The sequence below is a fragment of the Xiphias gladius genome, chromosome 3, assembly GCF_016859285.1.
Source record: "Xiphias gladius isolate SHS-SW01 ecotype Sanya breed wild chromosome 3, ASM1685928v1, whole genome shotgun sequence".
In the NCBI taxonomy this organism is placed as follows: domain Eukaryota; kingdom Metazoa; phylum Chordata; class Actinopteri; order Istiophoriformes; family Xiphiidae; genus Xiphias; species Xiphias gladius.
The window spans coordinates 21,829,945-21,852,285 of NC_053402.1; the positions used below are offsets into that span (position 1 = coordinate 21,829,945).

The following is a 22,341-nucleotide window of genomic DNA, read 5'->3' on the forward strand; positions in this document are numbered from 1 at the left end:
TTTGGCTTGTTTACCAGTTGGAACCTGTCCAAGGAATGGGAGGGTGGCGGTGGGGGTGGGCGTGCAGGGGGCTTCTTGATTTCCAAGACATTTCGACACTCCAGATGAGTTGTTGGTCGAACTCCATATTTTCAACCCTATCTTCCCCTAGCAGCTCTGGATAAAAACTCTTTCAAAGGAGTAATCATTTGAACAGTTTAAGTGTTAAATTAATGTATATGCTTACGTTATTTGGTTTGGCTTATAATAGATGTGAGTGAGGATACAGTATAAGAGTAATGCAAACGTTGCCTCTTAGACAATTAGTTTCCCCCCAGATATTTACTGAAAGGAATTAATTAGGGACGACAGGCTCTATCAAGTGGGCTTTGACAGCCCAGATTCTAAAGGTAAATTTCCCTCTTCTTTTCAAACAGTGTGAGATATACTTTAGTCCTTTAAAATTAATGATCCAAATGTAAACAGAAAAACTCAGTACACAAGATTAGAACATTTTTATCACGCTCAAATGGATTGGCGGGTCATTTAATACACAGACTAATACTAGAAAACTAAATCTCTCATCAGTGATTTTTGATGCTCTGATGGTTTGCATACATCAGTTAAAGCTGCAGTTATAACACATTTAAAAAGAAGGCTTCAATTTTGCAAAATGATTTTCAGCTGTGCACCCTGAATTCCTAATTCCAGCTGGTTTATAATAAAAGCTCATTGCTTAACCCTTAATCACATCTATTTTTTAATTACAGTAAATTGTCCATCTGAAATTAAATTGTACCTCTCTGAAATACTAGCTCCACGTATCGACTTACTCACTAATTACAATTTTGTGCAAATGCTTTTCCCTAGCCGTACTTAACAATCCCAACCTTAGACATCTCATTTAGAGTACGGCCGTTAAACGTGTGTGGGCTTCCTGCCATATGGTAGCGGGCAGGTTGTGGTGTTGCTCCTGGTGAGAGCATCCCTCCTGTAAACTGAGCTATTTTCGCGAAGCGCTTCCCAGCTGAGTCGAGTGTACCCGAGGGAAAATACTTGCCTCTGCTGTGTGTTATCAACATAGTAAAGCTACCGACTCGGGTGGCCCCACCCATGAAAAAACATCGACCAATCGCAGAGCTTTAAACGCGGCTCTGGGCTTGATTCGTAAAATTGACCTTGACCTCAGCGAATAGCGCAGCGCGTGGGCGTGGCGAACGAGAGTTCGGTTGCACTGGACGTCGCTCATCAACTTTTGCTAGTAAACGAACCTTGCGCAAAGCTAGTTAGCTTGCTACATAACATAAACATTTAACGCTCATTTGTCGTTGCGTATTTGGCATTTCTGCCCTCTGACATCCAGACCGGGGCTTACAATCATCAACAAATCAGCAAATTCCAGAAGTGACGAGGAGACTCCATTTTCGTATGCGGCTGGTCGGGCTACCGGAAAGCTAGATGCTGCTAGGCTAACTTTCCCTGCTAGGCGGACGGGAGTCAGAGCAAGCGGACGGCTTGCGATAAATTGTCTATCTGACGATACTTTCGTTGACTACAAAAGACTCCCAGGTAGGTTTTCGAATACCGCTTGTCCATCACGCATCGGTGGGAGAGCGTATTGCTTACACGGGGTCGGCTCTCAGTATCTGTATTTCATTGGCGATCGAATGCAGTCATGTTACGTTAGCTGCAGACAGCTGGTTCTACCATGTTAGCTTCCTCACTTCTCAGCTGATAAACCAGCGTATTTCCCCTGCCAGCGGACATGCTAAGCTAATGTGCTATGCAAGCTAACGTGAACCCAGGCGCATTCCTAACTCTAACGCACACCGTTACGATTTAGTTGTCACCGAGAGCGTAGTAGACTTGCACGACTTCAGCAATTGAGCAGGTACCGAGCGTTCTGTCATTTGCAGACCGGATCTGCAGAAATGCACAACTCATTGATGCTTGTGGTTTGTTGTTGTTGTTGTCATAGCGTTACTTTGAACCTGTGATTGCAGCATGCTGATGGTGGGAGGCAATGGACGGATGCACTAGAATGAGTGTGAAGGAGCTGTGTGAGACCGATGACCTGGCCACCGGTTTGGTGCTGGACCCTCTGCTGGGCTTCAGCACTCACAAAATGAACATCAGGTAACCTGGCAAGTCCAGCACTATCACGGTCCTATAGTTTCATTAAGTTTTTAATCAAACGTTTATTAATCATTCTGTTTGGTATCCACATCAATAAAGTTCTTGCTTTTTCTATTCAGCACTTCTCTAAAACAGTTACGATGAAAAAAGTGGACATTATAACTCCATGAAGGAGGATTTATTGCAGGACTGTTGTATTAGACTGGATTAGTTTTAGCTAGAGGTACCTAATAAACTGCTGACTGAGTGTATGTTTGCTGTGACATGCATGAACATGTCATGACACTCAGACCTGCGCTTAAGGTGTCTTATATGCAGATAGGAGTTAAACATTTCTTTATTTGGAAAATGATGGTGTGTGGACGCTGTACACTGTCCACTCCGTTTACAATTAAAGTAGGTTTATTTGAAAGTATTGTCCAGCTCTGCACAGCAATTGGGTTACAGATACTGTAATAGATATTAAAACTTTGGCTTCAGGGAAAACAGACAGGATGCGCATGCAAGCCATCCCTATTCACAGGTCAAAAGTTTGTAGTGACTGATGCTTTCTGTTTTCAATGGACTGTGGCCACCTGCAACTGTAATGTAAGTGGATTTTCTGTGGAGGGAAAAATCTACTATTAATGAGAATAATAATAATAGTAATGATAACAACAACAATAATAAAATTAATAATAATAATAATAATAATAATGATAATAATAATAATAATCTATTATTAGTCTCTTTATTTTTATTAGGCTCTTAGAACCACAGTGTTTTTGAGGACATGAAGCATACATGGTGATGCAGTCTCCTGAAATCGATATCTAAAATTCAAGGTTAAAAATGGCATTTTACAAAGACACGCCTGGGACTAACAAAGACTCTGTTTAGATTTTATTTCGTGACTGTTTCTGCTCTTCTTATGTGCCCTTATCTGCTTTTCTCTTCTCCTTAGTCCCCCACCAGAGATCCGGCGATGGGGTAACCTCAAAGAGACCCTGTTGCGCTTTCAGCGTACGCATGACTTCAACGCCACGTTCGAGGCACTGACCGTGGGCGAGCTGGCCGGTGACTACTTTAATGCTTTGGGGAGCCATCGACAGGAGCTGCTGAGACAACATGTAGGCTCATGTTTAAACTTACAGATCAGTATTGATATAAAATAAATACATATAAAATCACAAAGTACAAAAAAATGTTGCATCATGACATCAGTGCCTCTAAGTCTCTCTTAGTATCTGTGTTAGGGTCATAGGAAGCTACCCTCAGCTCCTGAATTTTTCACTTGAATGTGAGAACAGAATCTAAAGCATCGATGATTTCTGCAGGTGTATCGCTACCTCAGTGCCTTCCTGTTGGATAGCGGTGTCAAAATAGATTCCTGTGACAGATACTCCTCAGAGACCAACGGAGCAAAGATAACCTCAACAAGGCACTGGTAATCACTTACACATTTAACATTGTATGAATGACAACTGCAGCTGTTATAGCAGCATTTCCTGGGCTGTGTTTTTTTTTTTTTTTTTGTACTGTAGGTATGTGACGCTTGAATTGTTGCTCTTTAGGTTTGCAGGAGAGCGGGTGGAGGTCCTGCTGGGCTGCATAGCAGAGCTGAGCCCCACCGACAGTGCCGTGCTGAGGGCAGGAGTCAATGACTTCAGCGTGATGTATTCCACACGCAAACGCTGCGCTCAGCTCTGGCTCGGGCCAGCAGCTTTCATTAACCATGGTGAGTTTGTTTGCATTCATGACTCATTCTTGCCCTGTACACACACACACACACACACACACACAGATGTACTAATTCAAAATTTTAGGAGCTGATAGGAACGCTCGCCTGTGAGTTTCATCATTAGGAGTACATTTTTAAAGGTACTATAATCCAAATGTCAACAAAAAGTAATTAATACACCGACAATCAAAAGACAAAATTGGAAGTCGTTATCACTTTAAAATTGATTGACACATCCTTTATTACAAGCACTCACACGACACAACGATTAAGTCCTAGTGAATTATTTTCTAATGCTAGTCGATTACTGACTATAAATACTGTATCCACTTTGAGAAAGATGCATTTTTTGATTCCATTACAAGTGCTTGAGAGCTGGATTAGCACCAATTTCTGAATGGTGTTCTTTCCTTATACTGTCAATTCTCCTAGATCACATCTCACAAACATGTAGAGAATTTTTCAGATGTGTCAAAAAATATCGGAGTTGTTAATTTCTGCATTATCTTTGGGTGACAAGACTTATCTCCTATCTGACTTGTGAAGTTCTCTGGTTTGCTCCAGTCTTTCCTTTTATGGCAATTCTTACACAGTTCCATGAAGTAATTTTTGAAAAAACCCCATTTCAGATAGATAAACAAGGATGTTTTGTAGTTCACACCAAAACCACAGATTTACCACAGACTAGTTTTGCACCACAGAGAAAATGTGCAGTGATTCAAGGGGAGTAGGGAATGCTATTTGTAGCCGTGACTGAATCTGAATCATAACTCAAGTTTTTAGTCACGAGTCAAAACTTGCCCAGTATAGAGCTGAAAAGTTTAGTTGATTAACAGGTTAGTTGATAAACAGAAAATTATTTGGCAATAATTTGTTTGGTGCTGAATAATTTTATCATTTAAACAAATGCATAAAATCAGTGCACAAAATGCCCCGATTCCAGCTTCTGAAATGCGAATATTTGCTGGTTTTCATGGTCCTCTATGATCATAAGCTGAATAAGTCAGTCGTATAAATCATTACAACACAAGCAACTTGCTCTTCACACACCACGTTACAGTCAGCGGTGTGAACTGAATTATGATTTATGCAAAAGATCCAGTGAAATTTGAGTTATTTCTTTTATCCACTCAGAGGGCAGTTTTTTGAGATCTTTTAATAATATTTGAGATTTAATCAGTTTAGCCTTTGAGCCTTTGCAAAATGAATTCAGTGCAAGCGAGCTGATCAAGAAAATGCTGAGTCTCTCTGTCATTGCTGTGATTGAATTAATAACTTGACATCTTTTATCTCTGTGTTTGTCTCTCTTTGTTTGTCCTTCTGGGTTGAAGACTGCAAACCAAACTGCAAGGTAATCACCATTCATTTATCACATGCACTAAAGAGTCTTGAAAAATTGAAATGATTGATGTATTTCTCTGACAAATGCTTACATCTTATTTGCATATTCTAGTAAGATTTATCATCAGGGAATTTTTGCATTTTCCCATTTTAAAAAAACAGAATTACACTCCCCTTGTGTTTCCTAACTGCTGTGTTGTTGTATCCCATGGGCCAACCAACCTTTGTCTTTGTCTTTTGCTCTGTTTTTTTTTCTTTCTTTTTTTTTTTCACCCGCCCAGTTTGTCCCTGGAGAGAAGAATGTCGCATGTGTTGAAGTGATTCGACCCATCTCACCTGGGGAGGAGATCACGTGTTACTATGGTGCCAGCTTTTTTGGCGAAGGCAATGAAATGTGTGAATGCTGCACCTGCGAGAGGTGTGTCCATCATCTGATCAGACGTCTTTATTATAGCTTGCTTTTTGCTCAAAACTGAAGGTTTTGTTCATCAGATATGAAAGAAACTTAAACTTAAACTTTTTAACTTAAATTTCCTTATTTTTTAATTTTAATTGCCTCTTAAATGCCTCTTTAGGAATGGAGAGGGTCACTTCAGACACAGAGGGAAGCAGCCTGAATGTGAAGAAACAAAGGACCCTGTGGGCCAAAAGTACCGCTTGAGAGAGCGGTATCTCCGTCATCACAGAGAGAAGGGGCACTTTCCTACAAGGCCGATAATACCAGGAATACACTCAGGTATCTTTAAAGGTAACCGGTTTAGGATTTTCTCTGAAATTATGTTTCTGAAATCAGTTATTAACAATCATAAAAAGCTAAAACGTTATTGCAAACACGGCATTGATAAAATTGTAGAGTTCTCTTGTAAAGTTACAAGATAAATATTGACAGTCAGCCAATTCAAACAAGATGTGCATTGCTTGCTTCCTGAAAGCCCTGTCAGCACCACCAAAACCAACTAACAGGAATATTAGTTGTACAATGCAATTACATAGCAATCATGTCATGAAAAACAGCTTGTGATAGTTAAAGCTTGACAGTGTGCTCATCACTTCAGTGGTTTTTAAATGCACCATCAAATTGAAAGTGTCAAGGACAATTAGTAGAGATTGTTCACAAAGGTCTACTGAGCTCAGAATTTGTACAAACCTCACCAGATTTCCAGTTTTAAAACTACGTTCCTTCAAAATAAAGACAACGGATTATCTCTTAAATAAACTTTTTCTAAAAGGTAAAGGTGATTGCTTGTTGTACAAATGTTCAAAAAACATTTCTCGATTTTCACTTTGTTTTCTAAAAATGTCGCTAGACTGATTTCTATGGACACAGCATGCAAGCAAATTAGCAGCTTTAATCATGTTCTGACCATTGTGTCCAGGTTTAAAATATTTTGGTTCAAAATATACATATACTCATAGTTTTCATATATTAAAATTGCAATCCTGTGATGATAGTATAATTGCAAAAAGACATCCCAAAATCACGGGATTCAGGTTGAAAATTAGCATTGCTGTTTTTCTCCCACTGAAAAATTGTTAAAGTCAACTGGACATCTCTGTACAATGTTAGACCAGAAACCAGATCAGTTCGTGAAGTCAATTAGCTGCTGATGAACAACTTTGTGTCGGTCTGTGGAAACAGATGGGAGTGCAGAATAGCTCTGTAATTACGGTGAATGCAATCATCCAGAGCCTGTCCGAATACATGTTTGAAATATGATCTAAACTGAGACAGTGAGCGACAAGCTCACTGGTACCATGAAACTTTTTAGGAAAAAGTTCCTGTTGCTTTCATATGATCAAAAGACTCCATGTAATATGGAATCTGCAAGTATGATTACTGAGATTTCTCACAATATTCAACCACTTCTATTTTCTTTATGTTTTTATCTGTTTGGTTATAATCAGTCTGCATATACTCATGTAACCATAGCAAAACAAAGGATTTACCATGTAGGATTTAAAATAATTAGATGACTTGGACAAGGAACAAGGAGACAAGGAACATCATGAACATTAACAAGTGAGAACACACACAAATTCGGTAGATTCAAACTCTTAAGTAGGTTTGGTTAGATTTCTTTAAAGTCATTGAATAATACTGTAGGTAATGCCTTACATTACAACAGGAGCTATAGTTTTGATTAGATTAGATGTGATCCTGAGTCTTTTGAGGAGCTAACTTAATGGTGGCATAACACAGCAGGAGGAAGTATTGCATGGAACATGATATCGGTTTCGGCTGCTTTGGCTGTTGGACATTTTATTTGCAGATGCAGGAAGCAGCACTTCCTTTGCTACAAGCTCTATATACTGAAAGTCTTTAAGAAGTTATAACACCATTGAAATATTCTGTAATGTTTCCTGCTGTTTTTTTTTTCTTTACTCACATTCAGTGCCTGTATACTTACATTTGTATGAAGCATAGGTTTCAACCCAAATAATAAACTGAAATGCTAGACTCATACCATCTGTAATATGTCAAAGTGCTGCCGTAATGTATTCTCCCCAGTAGACATGCCAGGTTGCTTCCTGCTAAAGAGAAAATAAGCTAAAACCTGCTAGATGTATTTCACGGTGTAGTCTTTGTACATCCTGAACACTGTGTGAATGTGTTAACTTTTGCCCCACACCCTTTTCAACATCACATGCTTTGTTAGCACCATGGGCTACCTTGGCATCTGCTGTGCAGTTAATTGCTCACAGGACAGAAAATTATTTAAAGCAATTTAATGAATTGGGTACTTGAAATCATGCTGATGTGTCTCCACACTCACATCTCAGCTCAGGGCCTGGGCTCAGCCACTCAGGTCATATCTATGGCTAGGCTGTTTTTAATTTCATTTATTTATTTATTTTAATTTTTACTGTTTAAATAAACATGATTTTCACGCACCGCTTACTTATCAGCAGAAGAAATACTATTTTATAGAACAGCATCAAGTTCAACTGCTATTTTGTTTTTTGTCTTTCATTCATAGCCATCCCCTCAAGGAATTCCTTTACCCAGCAGATGAGGAGAAATGCCTTGAAGAACAGAAAACTGAGTCAGACAAAGAAGTGGAGACGAGAGAAGCACAGACGGTCAGGAAAGCACCCACTGAAATCCTCCACAGTCAAACAGTGCCGGACAGTTCCACTTTTGTCCCAAGTTACACTGAGGGACCTCAGAATCAGAGTACGGCGCCACTCAGTGGATTTCTTACTCAACTGTAAGGATCCAAAAAGCAAAGAAAGGGCCTTGCTGCAAGAACTGGAGGAAGTGAAGCCAAAAGTTAACAGGCTGAGTGAACTGAATTCCACTGCTGAAGAAAACAACAGCAGTGAGGTCAACTTGAAGCCTTTCACTCTAAATTCCTCCATGCCGGTTCATCAGAAAAGTAGACCTGCAGTAAATAGCGCTGGTCTGAATGGGAAGTCTGTCAAAGTCGTGGACAAACGGGTAGTCCACATGAGGACCTCTTCACGAACAAGGATCACGCTCGCACATCAAACAGGGTCGAGTGACACAGCTAACACTATAACTATTTCTCCCCCTGTTGAGATTGACAAAACCTGCAGTGCAGTAAAACAGGAGAAGATTGAAAAAGCAATCACAGAAAGTCAAAGCAACAAGTGCAGCAGCGTTGAATCCTGCGTCATCGCTACGGCTCAAAACCCAGCGGCTGAGCAAACGGTGCACGAGACCATCAGAGCTCCATCCCTGTTAGAAGTTTGTCAGAATGTCACAGACGGATCCAAGAAAGCTGGGGACAATCCACTAATATCACTGAAGCAATACCTTACGGTCAACTTAACAAGGTTATCAGTGCCACAAAGTATAGAAGTAGAAAAGATGCCTGAAGACAGGAAAGCGAGAGTGGAGATAAGAGGAAGGAGCAGGCAGAGCCAGTGTCCTAGACCAGCGACTTTGACAGTAGAGCCAGAAAAAAGAGTGTCCAGATCTCAGCAGAGGCAGGGAGGAGGATCAGTGATCTACACAGCTGAAGGTAACAGAGGGGTGAGGGAAATGTTTTTCAAGGCCATCGATAAAGTAAATGTAAGGAAGAGACACGCAAGTGAAACTGTGGGTGTTTTATGCCATGGCGAGAAAAGGGGGAATGACAAGGTTATTGAAATACAAACAGTGTCAGATGAAGAAAAAGGTTGTTTAGAAAAGGAGCAGCAAGACATTCTAAAAGGCAAAATTGAAGGGGAGAAAGAAAACACAAATGCTGCATCTGCAGTTATGGAATGTAAAAGTAACAAAGCCCTTGAAAAAGTGAAAGAGTCTGAATGTAAAATAGTGTCCAGTGAAAAAACTACAGGACTAAATATCATCCAGTGTGTTAAAAATAAAGTCAAGCATGCATGTAAGGGGGAGGGATTTGTTAACCTATCGGAACAAATGGCTAGGACTGCGAGTAAACAGCCAGTAAGTAGGCATGGAGAAGATATTGTCATAAAGCAGGCAAAGGTTCTGCTGTCTGATATTTTAAGAAAAGATAAACCCTTAATAGGTAAGAGATTACATGGAGATATTGTAGGAAAAGGTTTTTCTACCTCTGCCTCTAAAGAAACACAAAGTGCTGAGGAGGAAGCCGAACAGACTGAAATAAATGGAGGCAGGTACCATCGTTCAGTGCAGAGGAGCATTATGAGAAGACGAAAGATGAGGCCCAGAGCAGCAAAAACAAAAGCAGAAGGTAAGCAAAGCACCAAGGGACATGTTAGCAAAGAAGTTCCAGCTCCAGTTAAGACAGTGTTGAGTGAGGATAGTTCATGTCTTCAGTTAACACAGAGGCATAATGACCCACTGGCCACCTGCCTCAGCCCACTACCTCATAAGTCACTAATTTCAGCTATGAAAGCTACGAATAATGTGCATCCAGACACCAATCCACAGGCACACTTACAGTCCAACATACCTCTGAAGAAACGTACATTTCGCAGTTCTGTGGAAATAGAATCTGAACAAGGTTTGACTTCTGCTTCGGGTCAAGCTACTAAAGAAGCCACTGAGATAAATTCGTCTGCAGTGCCGAGGCAGGACTTCACCCTGTGTTCAGGGGAAAGTAGCAAAGTGAAAAGAGATAGTAGAGGCAGATTTAGAAGAACAGAAGTCCAGAAGTTAACCCCCAAAAGGATCACGAAACAAAACTCCTTTACCAGAGTGCTTCGCTCCAGAGCTAATGAAGTTCAGCGAGGCTGTTTATCGAGGAAAGTCCGAAGGTGTAAACTGGAGAGGCAAGATGAGGATGACATTGACAGAGCTCAGACACCAGAGAGTGATAAGCTTGCAGAGGACAAACAAGCTGAGGATCCTGCTGTAATCATAGAGCATTGTGGTAAAAATCCAACTCTAAATAAATTTCAAAAGAAAAATGAGGTGGAAATGTTAATCCAACAAAGCGATTTGGAGGAGACAAAGCCTGACCTTAATTTTAAGATTCGTTTGAAAAGGAGGAGAGGTAGAGTATGGGAAATGCAAAGTGCAGGATTAGAAAATATGGCATTAAAAACAGAAAAGGGAGATGAGTTGGTGACATGTGATCCTTTTAAAGCCATCATGGATTCTGTATCAATTTTAAACATGGAGATGGAGGCAGCACAGGCTCATGTGCACGCCAGTAAGAAGTCAAAGAGCAGATTGCATCGTTTGAAAAGAAGAGGCGAGAGGCTGTGTGAAAGGCAAGCTACAAATATTTCATCAGAGGCAAAATCCGACAAAGACCAAGGCCTTAAATATGTTGAAAATGCATGTGAAACCAGTGAATCTACCAATGACAAAGTAGATATTAAAGAGAAGCTTGATAGGGAGATTTTGGTTGGAGTCAAGCAGCTGCCTGAAAAAATGGAGTGTCAGAAAAATGACAGGGAGCCTTTGTCACTTGTAGGCCAAGAAACAAAAATTGAAGATCGTTTTATAAAGAATTGCTGCCTGTTTGAAACTGGCTCACAACATAAACAGGAGCCAGAATTGGATTCAAATGGTCTTCTGTTACCAGTAATTAAACTACGCAGAAAGACAGAGGATATTTGGGAGGTGGACAGCAAAGAGGAGCTCATGCACGCTGATCTTAAATTAGAGCCCAAAGTTAAGAAAGAGATGAAGGGTCACATTTTAGGGAAACAAAATAGAGGATGTCTTGAGTTTAGCAAGCTCAAAGAAGAGTGTCCATCCTCTCAGAGACTGAACAGCACCTCAGCCCTTCTGAAAACAGAACCTCCACAATTTTCCTTGTCTCTGTCACCACTTTCTCTGTCTTCCCCTCTTAATGACAATAAAACTGAAATTATATCCTCGGCTGCAGATAGAATCACTGAAAGGCTAGAGATGAACAGTGGAGGAAGGAAACAAAGGCACAAAATAGAGCGTACACGCAAGTGTGGGCCTGTAGAAGCACCCACCACTTGTCTTAGTCACACCCTCCAACAAATTGACAACAGTCTGTCGAGGCTCTCCGAAGGCTTGTGTTCATCTCAGACTTTGGAAAAGCCAACAAGTTCCAGTGCTTCTAATTCTGTGATCCAGCCCTCATCCCAGTTTCCTCCATTCACAAATGCAGATAACATGCTTTCCAGTGAGCCCAGCTTCACAAACTGTTGCGATGATATTCTTGACTTTCAGTGTCTCAACTTTGAAGGGTATTATCAGCCACAGAACATGCTTCCATCTTCTCCATCAGATCTGTGTTCACTGGATCCCCCCACAGATCCTTTCAGCAGTCCCCTCTCTCACAGCCCATCTGATACATGGACAACTGAGACGCCGTACCTTGGCCCTCCCAGTCCAGGAAATAACTTTACCAGTGAAGATCTGCAGTTTTTTCCAGGTCTAATTTCTTCCAAAAGTGACTCTGTTCCTCTGGAATGTGAAGCGAAAGATACCTCCAAAGACAGAAACCCACCCAACCCCAGTTTCAGTTTTTCAGCTCTCAGCAACTCTGACTTTATTGCTAAAGATCGAAGTATAAGTAAAAATCCAGCAATGAGGCTGTCCAGAGAAGATCTCAGAGCTCAGTCCTTGCCTGTAGTCGGCAAGCCTCGGTTGTTTGGTGCAACATCATCTTCTGGTACATCTCAAAATCCTGTCAGTTTAACCCAGCCCTCCATCAACATCAAGCCGAGCACCAGCCAGTCAAAAGCCCAGACTAACCTTAAAACCCAGGGCCCCTTCCATCGTATGACCATTCCTAGTAAATCTCAGCCTTTTTCAAGTAGTAGTCAGCCAAACACAGTTAGAGGAGTGTCCCAGAGTTGCTTGACAAAGTCCGTCCCAACATCTCAAATGTCTAACAAATTCTTCTCTCCTCAGCTCTTCACTGTGAAAAGTCACAATCCTCCAGACAATCCATTCAACTTCCATGAGAAAACCTCTACAGTTATTCACAGGGTGCTTAAGTTTCAGGGGGGGAATCAGAGTCAGAACTTGTATAGTGCACCTTGTAAAGACACAACGGCTGCTGGCAGCCCGACTGTCGCGTCCCGGACACTTGGTACAAAATCACGTGCTATTGAGAAGACACAGCAGAGTCAGAAACTTGGTGTTAATATAGACACTCATCATAAAGGAAACATGTCTGTTCAAGGGTTTGGAAAAGATGTCAGCCATCTTGGTTCGTCCAGCAACCCCAACAGGTCCAGCCCTCATTTCAACAAAGCCAACTCCTCTTTCCCTCAGTCTTTTAGTAAAAGTAAGATGTCATCTGATAAACATGACAGTGGAGAAACTAACATGACATACAAAAACTTTGCTGCGCTGCCAAGACCTTTCTTCTTTCCTAGCAAAGTGACTGATGGTTATTTATCACCACATGACAAGAGTTTGAAACATGATAAATCCACTCCGTCAACCTCAGACAAACACCAGCCATGTTACACTCAGCAAGACGCTTTTGATTTCAGCTTTGGCTCGTCTCTTACGCCCATGTCTCAGCACAGCAGCCCCCAAGTGGCCCACAGTACACCTCCTGGTACGCCAGCACCAGCACACAAGAGCCAGTCCACAACCTCCTCAGCCTCTTTCCCCTATGGCTGTCAAGGTCCTCCTTACGTACTAAACTTCAGCGGAGATCATTCATTGACCCTGGGTCTCAGGGATGGTGCTGATGGTTACCCAGGACTCGGCTCGACAAACTACACCTACCATTGCCTGATGGAACCTTCAGGCACACAGGGGCGGCTGGTTCTCGAGCCCTGTGGGCCCCAGCTTTCAAACCCAGCGTCTATATCCTTGGGTGGTTTTTCAGGGCTCAAAGGTCAGGATGAACATTGCAGGAAGGACATGCAGCAACAGTGCCAGGCTGGGGAACACCAAGGGGCACCACACTATGGACCTGTTACAACATCTCACTCCATGGGTGCCACAAAACCCAAGAGGGTGAGGTTAGTGGTGACAGACGGCACAGTAGACTTAGATCTCCAGTACTCGGATTGATTTATACCTGCCGGAAACACTGCATATATTTGGACGTTGTTTTGCTCGAAGGGGATTATACAGTATCTGCCACAAAATGTTTTTGTAAACATGTAATTCATAGTCTAATAGTTATTAAAGCCCACTGACTGATTGACATTTTTCTAAATCATTATTTTGATGGACTTTTATTGTATGAATGGCTTGTACAGGGTTTTATGTAAAGTGGGCGTATCTGTGTTTTAGCTACTGTATGAGTTTTTAAAAATGAAATAGCCACTACAAATTTGCTGAGAATACCAAATTCAAGAAAACAAAGCATTAGATATATTTGTGACTAGGAGTTTGAACCTACAGGCCCTGTAAACATTGAAAGCCCTCTTACTGTACTGTAACATAGCTGTATGAATTTTTCTATACCATGTATGGCAGTAGAGACAGAAGCACCATCATTGGTTGCTGGTACTTGTATTGGTGGGTTTTAAAAAGGCAGCTTTGTGCCTCAGTCTTTGATATGTTCTTGTGACTTTTTGAAGCACCTGTTGAAACAGTCTACCTTCGTTTTTATACTCACAGTAAGCTCTTTTCTCACTTTGTGTGTGTGTGTGTGTGTGTGTGTGTGTGTGTGTGTGTGTGTGTGTGTGTGTGTGTGTAACTCTGTGTGAGTGTGTGCATGCATTTGGCAGGCAGATCTTTAGGGATCAAAGTACGGTGTGTTGTCGTACCTGATAGCGTGGCCGTTGCTCTGCCAGATTTAAGTAAGATCATTAGTCATTAGTGCATATATGAGGCTTGTGCATGAATAGTGTACAGTAAAATGATTTCCAGACCTGAATCATTCTATTAAATATTCTAGGATAACTCTTCTGGGTGAAGAGCTGCAGTTGATCACAGCTGCTTTGTTGAAAACCCGTGTGGATGAGTGAGTGGGAGAAACTGCAATATGTTTTTTCAGGCCAGTTTTGCTTAAAGGATTGAGGGATAGTACAATATCAGATCTTTGTAATGGGAGTTCTACCGATTGGAAGTTTAAAAGAAACATTTAAATATTACCGTGTTACATCCTAAAAAAGTGACAATCTTCTCACAGAGTAACTCACTTTTGTCATTTATTTGGTCTTTTTTTTCCAGGGAAAGAACAGAAGGAATAGTTGAACATCACCTTCAATGGTTATTGATGATGGAGCTACACTTTCATAGGTGTTTATATTGTAACCACAGTTACTCGCTGTCGATTGTGGAAGACATGTTATCATGTTATGATGTTCTATATGTTGAACCCATTTGACATCATTGGGCAGGAGTGTTCATTGTGACTGCACAGCCTTACATTTCTACCATGAAAACTTACTGTCTTGATATGGAAAGGCCAATTATTTATTTTAATATCCTCATTCTTGAAACGGTGCTTTATTGTAATTTATATTTCACATTGATTGTTCAAACTATTAAATGTTTTTTATTATTATTTAACGGGACAAAATACTGAACTGAATATTTACATTGAGTATTTAATTTCAAAGCCTTTGACATCCAGTTTTTTCAGTTGTTACTGGTAAAACTTTCTCTGTCTTTTTTTCTAATTGGCAGTTAGTCTTACTGAAAGTCTGCTGTAGAAATGTACAAATGTAGCCTATATCATTAAAGACACTTAATTCTTTTTCGTATTTTCTCTTTGAGTCTTTTTTTAAAAGACATTTTTTAAATAATTAATTGCATAATATAAAAAATTTCGCATTGCTGAAGTTGCATTATTTCTGCAGTTTTACAATGTTAAATGCAGTATATCTTTGCTTAAAAAAAAAAAAAGCAAAAAAAAAACAAAAAACGTTAAATCCTTTATAATTGAGAATTTGGAACCAGAAAATGTTTGACATTTGTGCTTGAAAATAGACTGAAACGATTCATCAGTTATCGGAATACTTGCTGATTAACTCTCTGTCTAGTGACTGATTGATTAATCAACTAATTGTTTCAGCTCTAAAACAGATTTAGATTCTTCAAGAATCTTAATACTGGACACTCCTTTTTATGTTGTAGGTCTCTATTTTTTTTAATTTTTTTTTTTTAGAAATCTTCTTTAATTGTCCCCTTTAATTACACCTGGCATTAGTTTATGAAATGATTAAAAAGCAATAAGTACATTTACTCTAGTTCACTACTCAAGTACTGCAAAGGTACTTGTACAGTACTAGAGTAATTGCATTTCATGCTTCTTCACTCTACTACATTTATCTGACATCTTTAGTTATTTTGAAGATTATGATTATTAATGTAGAATAAAATCAACAAATAAATTGTGATGTAATATTATAGATTAAGCTACCAAGCACTATATAAAGTCGTTAAAATTAATATATATATATAGATATATATATATATATATATATATATATATATAGATAGATATGTATATATCTATATATATATATATTTAGATATATATAGCTATATATATATAGATATATAGTATATATATATATATATAGATATAGATATATATTTAGATATAGATATATAGATATATAGATATAGATATATCTATATATCTATAGATATAGATATATAGATATAGATATATAGATATATATAGATATATAGATATAGATAGATAGATAGATAGATAGATGAAATGGGCCATTCTGCATAATGAGTACTTTTGCTTTTTGGTACCTTGAGTATATTTTGAGTGCATGATTTTTACTTGTAACAGTATTTCTGTACTGTGGTATTGCTACCTTTACTTAGGTAAAAGACCTGAGTACTCCGCTGCCACTGTTAAATAGACATTAAGATCAAATGTTTACATTTTAGCTGTTTTTGTATGTGATATGTCCACTACAGCATACAATCATAAAAATAAATTATAATCCTTAAATCGCTGTTATAAGCAAGTGTGGGAGAAAAAGTTGTTCTTTTTCTATCAGTTGTTCCCAGAGTCTCCCAGTCATTTCCTCTGTAAGGTTCGGTTTTGCTTCATTTTCAGTCTCTTCCTGCTCTAACACACTCATCTGGTTAATTGCAAAGCTTGGGGCAAACGTTCATCCTCCTGGTTTAGTGCTCAGCCTTTACCTCCTTCCTCTCTACCTGCGCTTTCATCCCACCCAACCGGCATTTGTGTTCTTCTTCCCATTTTCCCCTAGTTCCCCTTCCCTCTCCCAGCATATGACCCACTTCTGCTGTTCTTCGTGACTCTGAGTAGCAGCCGAGCAGTTCATTCTGATGCCAAGTATAACAGTTTTCTCAAAATGAGGACGGAAAGAGGAGAGATTATCCGTTACAGCAGTAAGGGAATGGGTTTCTTGGAGATGTTACAGTTAAAGCGGCAGAAAGAGCAGGGGAAAAAGGCTGGGGGGTGGGGGTGGGGGTCCCCTCCACCAGGACCGCATCACTTAGATTTTTGCACCCATGAATTCTACAGTGTTTCCAGTCTGTTTACGGCAAATTATCAAAACATGACGTTTTCAGTTTTTATCTCATTTTAAACAGTGGTGGAAAAAGTACTCAGACTCTTTACGTAAGTAAAAGTATCAATATGCTAATGTAAAAATACTCCATTACGGTAAAAGTACTGGAAAAAAGTCCCCCGTGACTGGCGTATTATATATGACATTATTAGATTGTCAATACTGATGTATCAATGTGTAAGCAGCATTTTACTGTTGGAGCTGGTCGAGACGGAGCTAGTTTCACAGCTTTTAGTTTTACTTTATGGATGGTTTAATAGGTTACTCGAGTGGTTCCTGGCCTTGTGTTCGAGTCCCTCAGAATGGTCACAAGATAAGTTTGAGGGGTCGTGAGATGATTAAGGGGGAAAAGAAAGTCCCGCTACTGACATCTAATGTAGCGGAGAAGAAAGTACAATATGTCCCTCTGAAATGTGGAGGAATAGAAGTGTAAAGTACCATGAAACGGAAACAATCAAGTAAAGTATAAGTACCTCAAAATTGTACTTAAATTCACCTCATGAGTAAATGTACTTGCTGCTTTTACCAGGGTCTCCTCTGTGTTAAACAGAGTACAGCGGAATTCCATTTGGGGCCACACGAAACGTTTCCCAACCATTTTAACGCTGATAGGTTTCCACATTTAAATTATTTACTGAGACGTCACCTCACCTGCTCTTCATCTTACTCTTGTGTACATCATAATTCCATTAAACCCTAACGACATGCAAGCTTGTAGCCACATGACTCCATGTTCTCCATGCTCAGGGCTCCGGGGATTATAATCCGTCATGGGATATGGGAGTTGCACAGCAACGGTAGCCGCGCGAAATGGCCGACTGTGTTGGGCTGCTGTTGGATTTTGTATGAGTCTGGAGTGCCTGAACCACCATCACCATTAGCAGCGAAGCAGCAGGGAAACGCAAACTGTCTGTAGCCCTGAGAAACAAGCTTAGGATGGGAGCGGAGAGGAAAAACACATTCAGAGAGCTTCAGAAAGCGGCACTGGCACTGCACATTATTTCCCAGGTGACAGGTGGCAGAAGCTCCAAATGACTGGCTACTGGCTGATATGTCAGTGCATTAGTGTAAATTATGACTGTAACAAAGCCCTGTGTGTCTGACAGAGGGGGCTGAATAAATATGTCAACTGCACAAGCAGGGATATTGCTCTTATCATTATTATGGCCATCTTTCTTTATTTAGTCTGACTGTTTGCTATTGAGGGCTGTTAAGGTGACTCGGTCTCCTTGTACGAGCTGCAGTCGCGTGTGTTGTTTTGATGAAGCGCGGCCATCCTTTTTAGCTCACTGCTACTGCATGCTTCTATACTATCATCCAATTAATACTATTGGATCGGCACGAACAAAACCTGTTAAATCGCACCCTCCTCTGCTGCGTATAGACTCAGTCAGTCAGAGGAGTGGCGCTGGCAAATGCAGGCTGACCAATCGATGCAAACCTAATTTAGAGAAACCATTGGATCAGATGTTGTAATACTTTTAATAATGTGCGAGAAAGTTACCTCCGCATGAGTCACTGGCTCAGTGAGGAGGTGTACGGCCCCCACCGTGTGAGGGTTCATTTCATTCACACCCCTTTCTGAATGCGCAGGTTGGAGCTAATGGATGTAACGTTAATGAGAGAAAATACAGTGACGGATGGTGATATTTGTACTTAATTAATACCACTCTCAAGAGCTGAGGTGTCAGGGTTGGCGTGTCAGCATTAACCTTTGAGTTGAATGCCTCACCACGCCTGAGATAAGATGCCGTGACATGGCATTTGCTTCACTCATGTTAATGGTGTGAAACATGCAGTATGTTTGAATGAGTACCTCGTGCCATATTTAGTCCAGGTGCAGGATGGTATACACAGTTTTAAAAAAGCAGAGGATCGCTAGAGCTGCAATGACCAGCTGATGAATCAATTAACCGATTAATCTGCAACTATTTTCATAATCAATTAACAATTTTTCAAGAGAAAATGCCAAACATTTGATTGTTCCGGCATCTTGACTGTGATATTTCTCGCTGTTTTTCTCCGTCCGGACGTTTTTAAAAATGGGGGTTTTGGGACTGTTATAAAAAAAGCACAACAGTAGATAGAATAACACCGCGGTGGGCGGCTGACGGCGTGCTGGACATCTTTCACTGGTTCCGGATGATTCATAGGCAAAATGAAAAATTGAGAAACAGGATTAACAGATAATAAAAATAATAATAAATAAAATAATGATTAGGTAGTTGCAGCCCTAACGATATGAGCCCACGGATTTATAGCTCGTTTATTGCAACTTTATTGAAATATCGTTACCTAGAAATATCGTTTCGCGAAACAGGAAAAATGTCACTGCTATATCACAGTTATAGGATGACCTGCAACATCAAAGAGATCAGCACAGTCCTGGAAAATATTTGAGGAGAATGAAAATCACATCCAGCAAAATGTCCAACTGTAAATTAAAGGCAAAATTTAGCTGAAGGGCTGATCAAAATTCTCACTGATACCTCTGAGAAACAGTGTGTTGAGAAGCCATTTTTCATGCTCCAACGTTAATTTTTCACAATGTGGATTAGTCTGACGCAGGAGTGCTTGTCCTCTTCGAGTCATCACTGGATTCTGAACCAGGGATATTTTGTCGATATTTGACGCGCAGCCTGGCCCTCGTCCACATCAACCGTAACCAGACAGTTTTCCAGCTGCAGAATTACACAAGCAAGGTGTTTTTTCTGGGGTTTTTTTGGTAGTTTTGGGGCACTTGGAATTCACTGGAATATCCACAAGTGCTTCTGACTAAGCGAGTTTCAAGGAAGCCAGCAGCACAGGCTTCAGATTGATCACCCTTAGCAACGAGATCTGACTGAAAAAACATCTGTTTTTCTCTGTGATCATTGTTATTATACACAATCATCATGACCCCCCCCCCCATCCCCAGCTATTAAAGGGGTGTCAGCTCATCAAAGCCTCCGAGGCGAGTTTGACATGCTTCACTCACCACTGATTGGCATAATGGAGTTGATTTCTACTTGCTATTCAATTCAGCTCATCAGTAGAAAGCTCCTTCTCCACCCACAGTCCTCTCCTCCCTCACCCACCACTATGTATGGTAATAAGCATTGCAGCAGTGGCTTCCTTCATCCTCTTATACACATCTCTTTCATTGCTAATTCATATTTCTCTGTGTGTGTGTGTGTGTGTGTGTGTGTGTGTGAGAGAGAGAGAAAATACACATGTCGGCTGCACTGCTGCAGATTGCGTTGTTGGATTATTGACGGAATATAGAAAAAATGAGAAATTTTGCTCTAATTGATGTGTGCGGTTTTGTTGTTAAAATATTGCGTGGTAATTATTGGATAATCTTTTATGTGTTTGCGTGTGTGTGTGTGTTTGTGTGTGTGTGTGTGTGTGTGTGCGTTGGTGTGTATTTCTCTGCACTGTTGGGTGGATCCCAGTTTGTTCTGTGGTGCTTTCAGTTCCGTGAGAAGGAAAAAAAACAGATTCTTTTCACAGCTAAGTGTCTAACTCCAAAACATCAAAGACACAGCGAGAGAGAGAGAGAGAGAGAGAGCAAGAGGGAGGGAGAGGTATGCCCTGTATCTGGGTAATGATGGAGGGGAGAGAGATGGAGGGAGGAAGGGGGACAAAAGAGAGAGAGAAGTACGGGAGGGGGGTGTGTGAGAGAGAGAAACCAACCAACCAGTACAAGGAGAGAGAGAGAGAGAGAAAAAGAGAGAGAGAGGGGCGCTCTGAACATGCCGGAGGGAGGGAGGAGGGGAGGATAGCGAGCGAGGGATGGGGAGATTGCCGGACTGAACGGATAGAAGTGTTACTACAGAGCTGCTGCTGTTGGAGGACGGGCTGGGAGCCGAGGATAATGCTCCATCCCTCAGAGTACAGCGGCACGCCGGACGCCTTGTAATTTCTCGCGGCTGCAGCGGCAGCTGTGGAGGAGGAGGGTTTTCATTGTTGCAGCAGTGATTGTCATTTCTTTTCTTTTTTTTTTTCTTTTTTTTTTTGCTCTTACCATAGTCTTCTTCATCATCTTCCCGCTCGCCCCTCCTCACTCCTTATTCCTCTGCAACTGGCAACCGCTGGGCTCCCCCTCCTATCTTTTCTACTTCTGTCCCTTTTTCCAGAGGAGGGATTTCTGTATTTCATCAGGGATTGTAGAAGACAGTAAGAATGTTTTCTGTCTTTTCTGCTTTCCCCTCTTCTCTCAAGGAGACATGCATGGAGATGGAGGGGGGCTGCATGGCAAATTTTATGTTTGTGGAGGGATACTGGTGGAGTCAAAGGGGTGTGTATGTGTGTGCAGCAGGGGGTGGGAGGGGGTTTGCATGTTCAAGTTCACTGCATTGATGTGAAACATTAATTCCCCTGTCACATGGCTGTCTGTGCAGGCAATATCCTGGTTTTAAATGAAAATATGCAGCAGTTGCACAAAATAAACACCTGAAATTAAAATAAAATGAAAGGAGAAAAAACAAAACAGCCTTGAGAGGATCTGCTGAGGGATACACAGACAAGGATGGCAAACCGAGCAGTGTTTGGTGTTGGATTACTCCTTGATGCCAGCAGATGAATACACTATCCCAGCTTTATAGAGAGGCAGAAGAAGAGAGGCGAATAGAGAAAGTGGCAGAATAAAAAGAAGAGGAGGCAGTAGTGGAGGGACAGATTTGTAGATCATGAAAACACAAGACAAGACAGGGATTCAGACCATTTATGTGGCATCATTTATAAGAGCTAGGCAGATGTATGAGAGAAGATCCTTGTCAGTTCTTGAATTTATCATCGTGTCAAAGTGATCATCCCTCCCACATACATTTGCATACATGCCCGGGATTGCTAATGATCTGGTGCACAGAGCAGCTCGCTGCTCAGTGTTCACATTAAAAGGCTAACCAGTGCATGAAGTCACCTAGTAAATCACACTTTGGCTACCCTGACACATTGACTGTAGCATGTAATGGCAGGGTATGCATGGATGGACACGGGCCCAGATGCACCTTAGCATTCAAAATGTGTGGAGTGTTTCTACTCAGGAGACGTAGTAGGTGGTTTTGCCGTGCATTAAAACAGCAGATATATCTGATAGTGGATGTTCAAACTGCTGTCCTCTGACTTGACTGGCTACCTCTACAAGAAAAGGGTCACCCTGCCAGCAGGAAACAAGTGTTTGGCCTGCCCCTGGCATTATCTCTCCACCTGAGTTTAGTCTATCTATAGATGCCTTTGTCTCTACTGAACGCAGCCCACAGGAAGGTGATCGCAGGTCACTTGACAGGGCACCCATAATTACACACAAGCTACTTCTGAAT

At 40.9% G+C, this 22,341-nt stretch overlaps 1 protein-coding gene across 7 annotated transcripts; it reads left to right on the top strand.

Moving 5' to 3' along the window:
- The first annotated feature begins 1,201 nt into the window (after nt 1-1,201).
- Nucleotides 1,202-15,231, top strand: kmt5c (lysine methyltransferase 5C). Of its 7 annotated transcripts, none has more exons than XM_040117797.1 (10): nt 1,202-1,548; nt 1,983-2,115; nt 3,059-3,224; nt 3,432-3,541; nt 3,669-3,832; nt 5,167-5,186; nt 5,458-5,594; nt 5,752-5,924; nt 8,155-9,858; nt 14,703-15,231. In XM_040117797.1, exons 2-10 carry the CDS (start codon nt 2,003-2,005, stop codon nt 14,720-14,722), a joined length of 2,607 nt encoding a protein of 868 aa, XP_039973731.1. In that variant the 5' UTR covers nt 1,202-1,548; nt 1,983-2,002; the 3' UTR covers nt 14,723-15,231. The 7 variants fall into 7 exon arrangements, with proteins under 7 accessions (XP_039973731.1, XP_039973713.1, XP_039973749.1 ...); XM_040117779.1 differs by having other exon boundaries at nt 8,155-9,162; nt 9,730-15,231; XM_040117815.1 differs by having other exon boundaries at nt 8,155-9,162.
- The last annotated feature ends 7,110 nt before the right edge of the window (nt 15,232-22,341 follow it).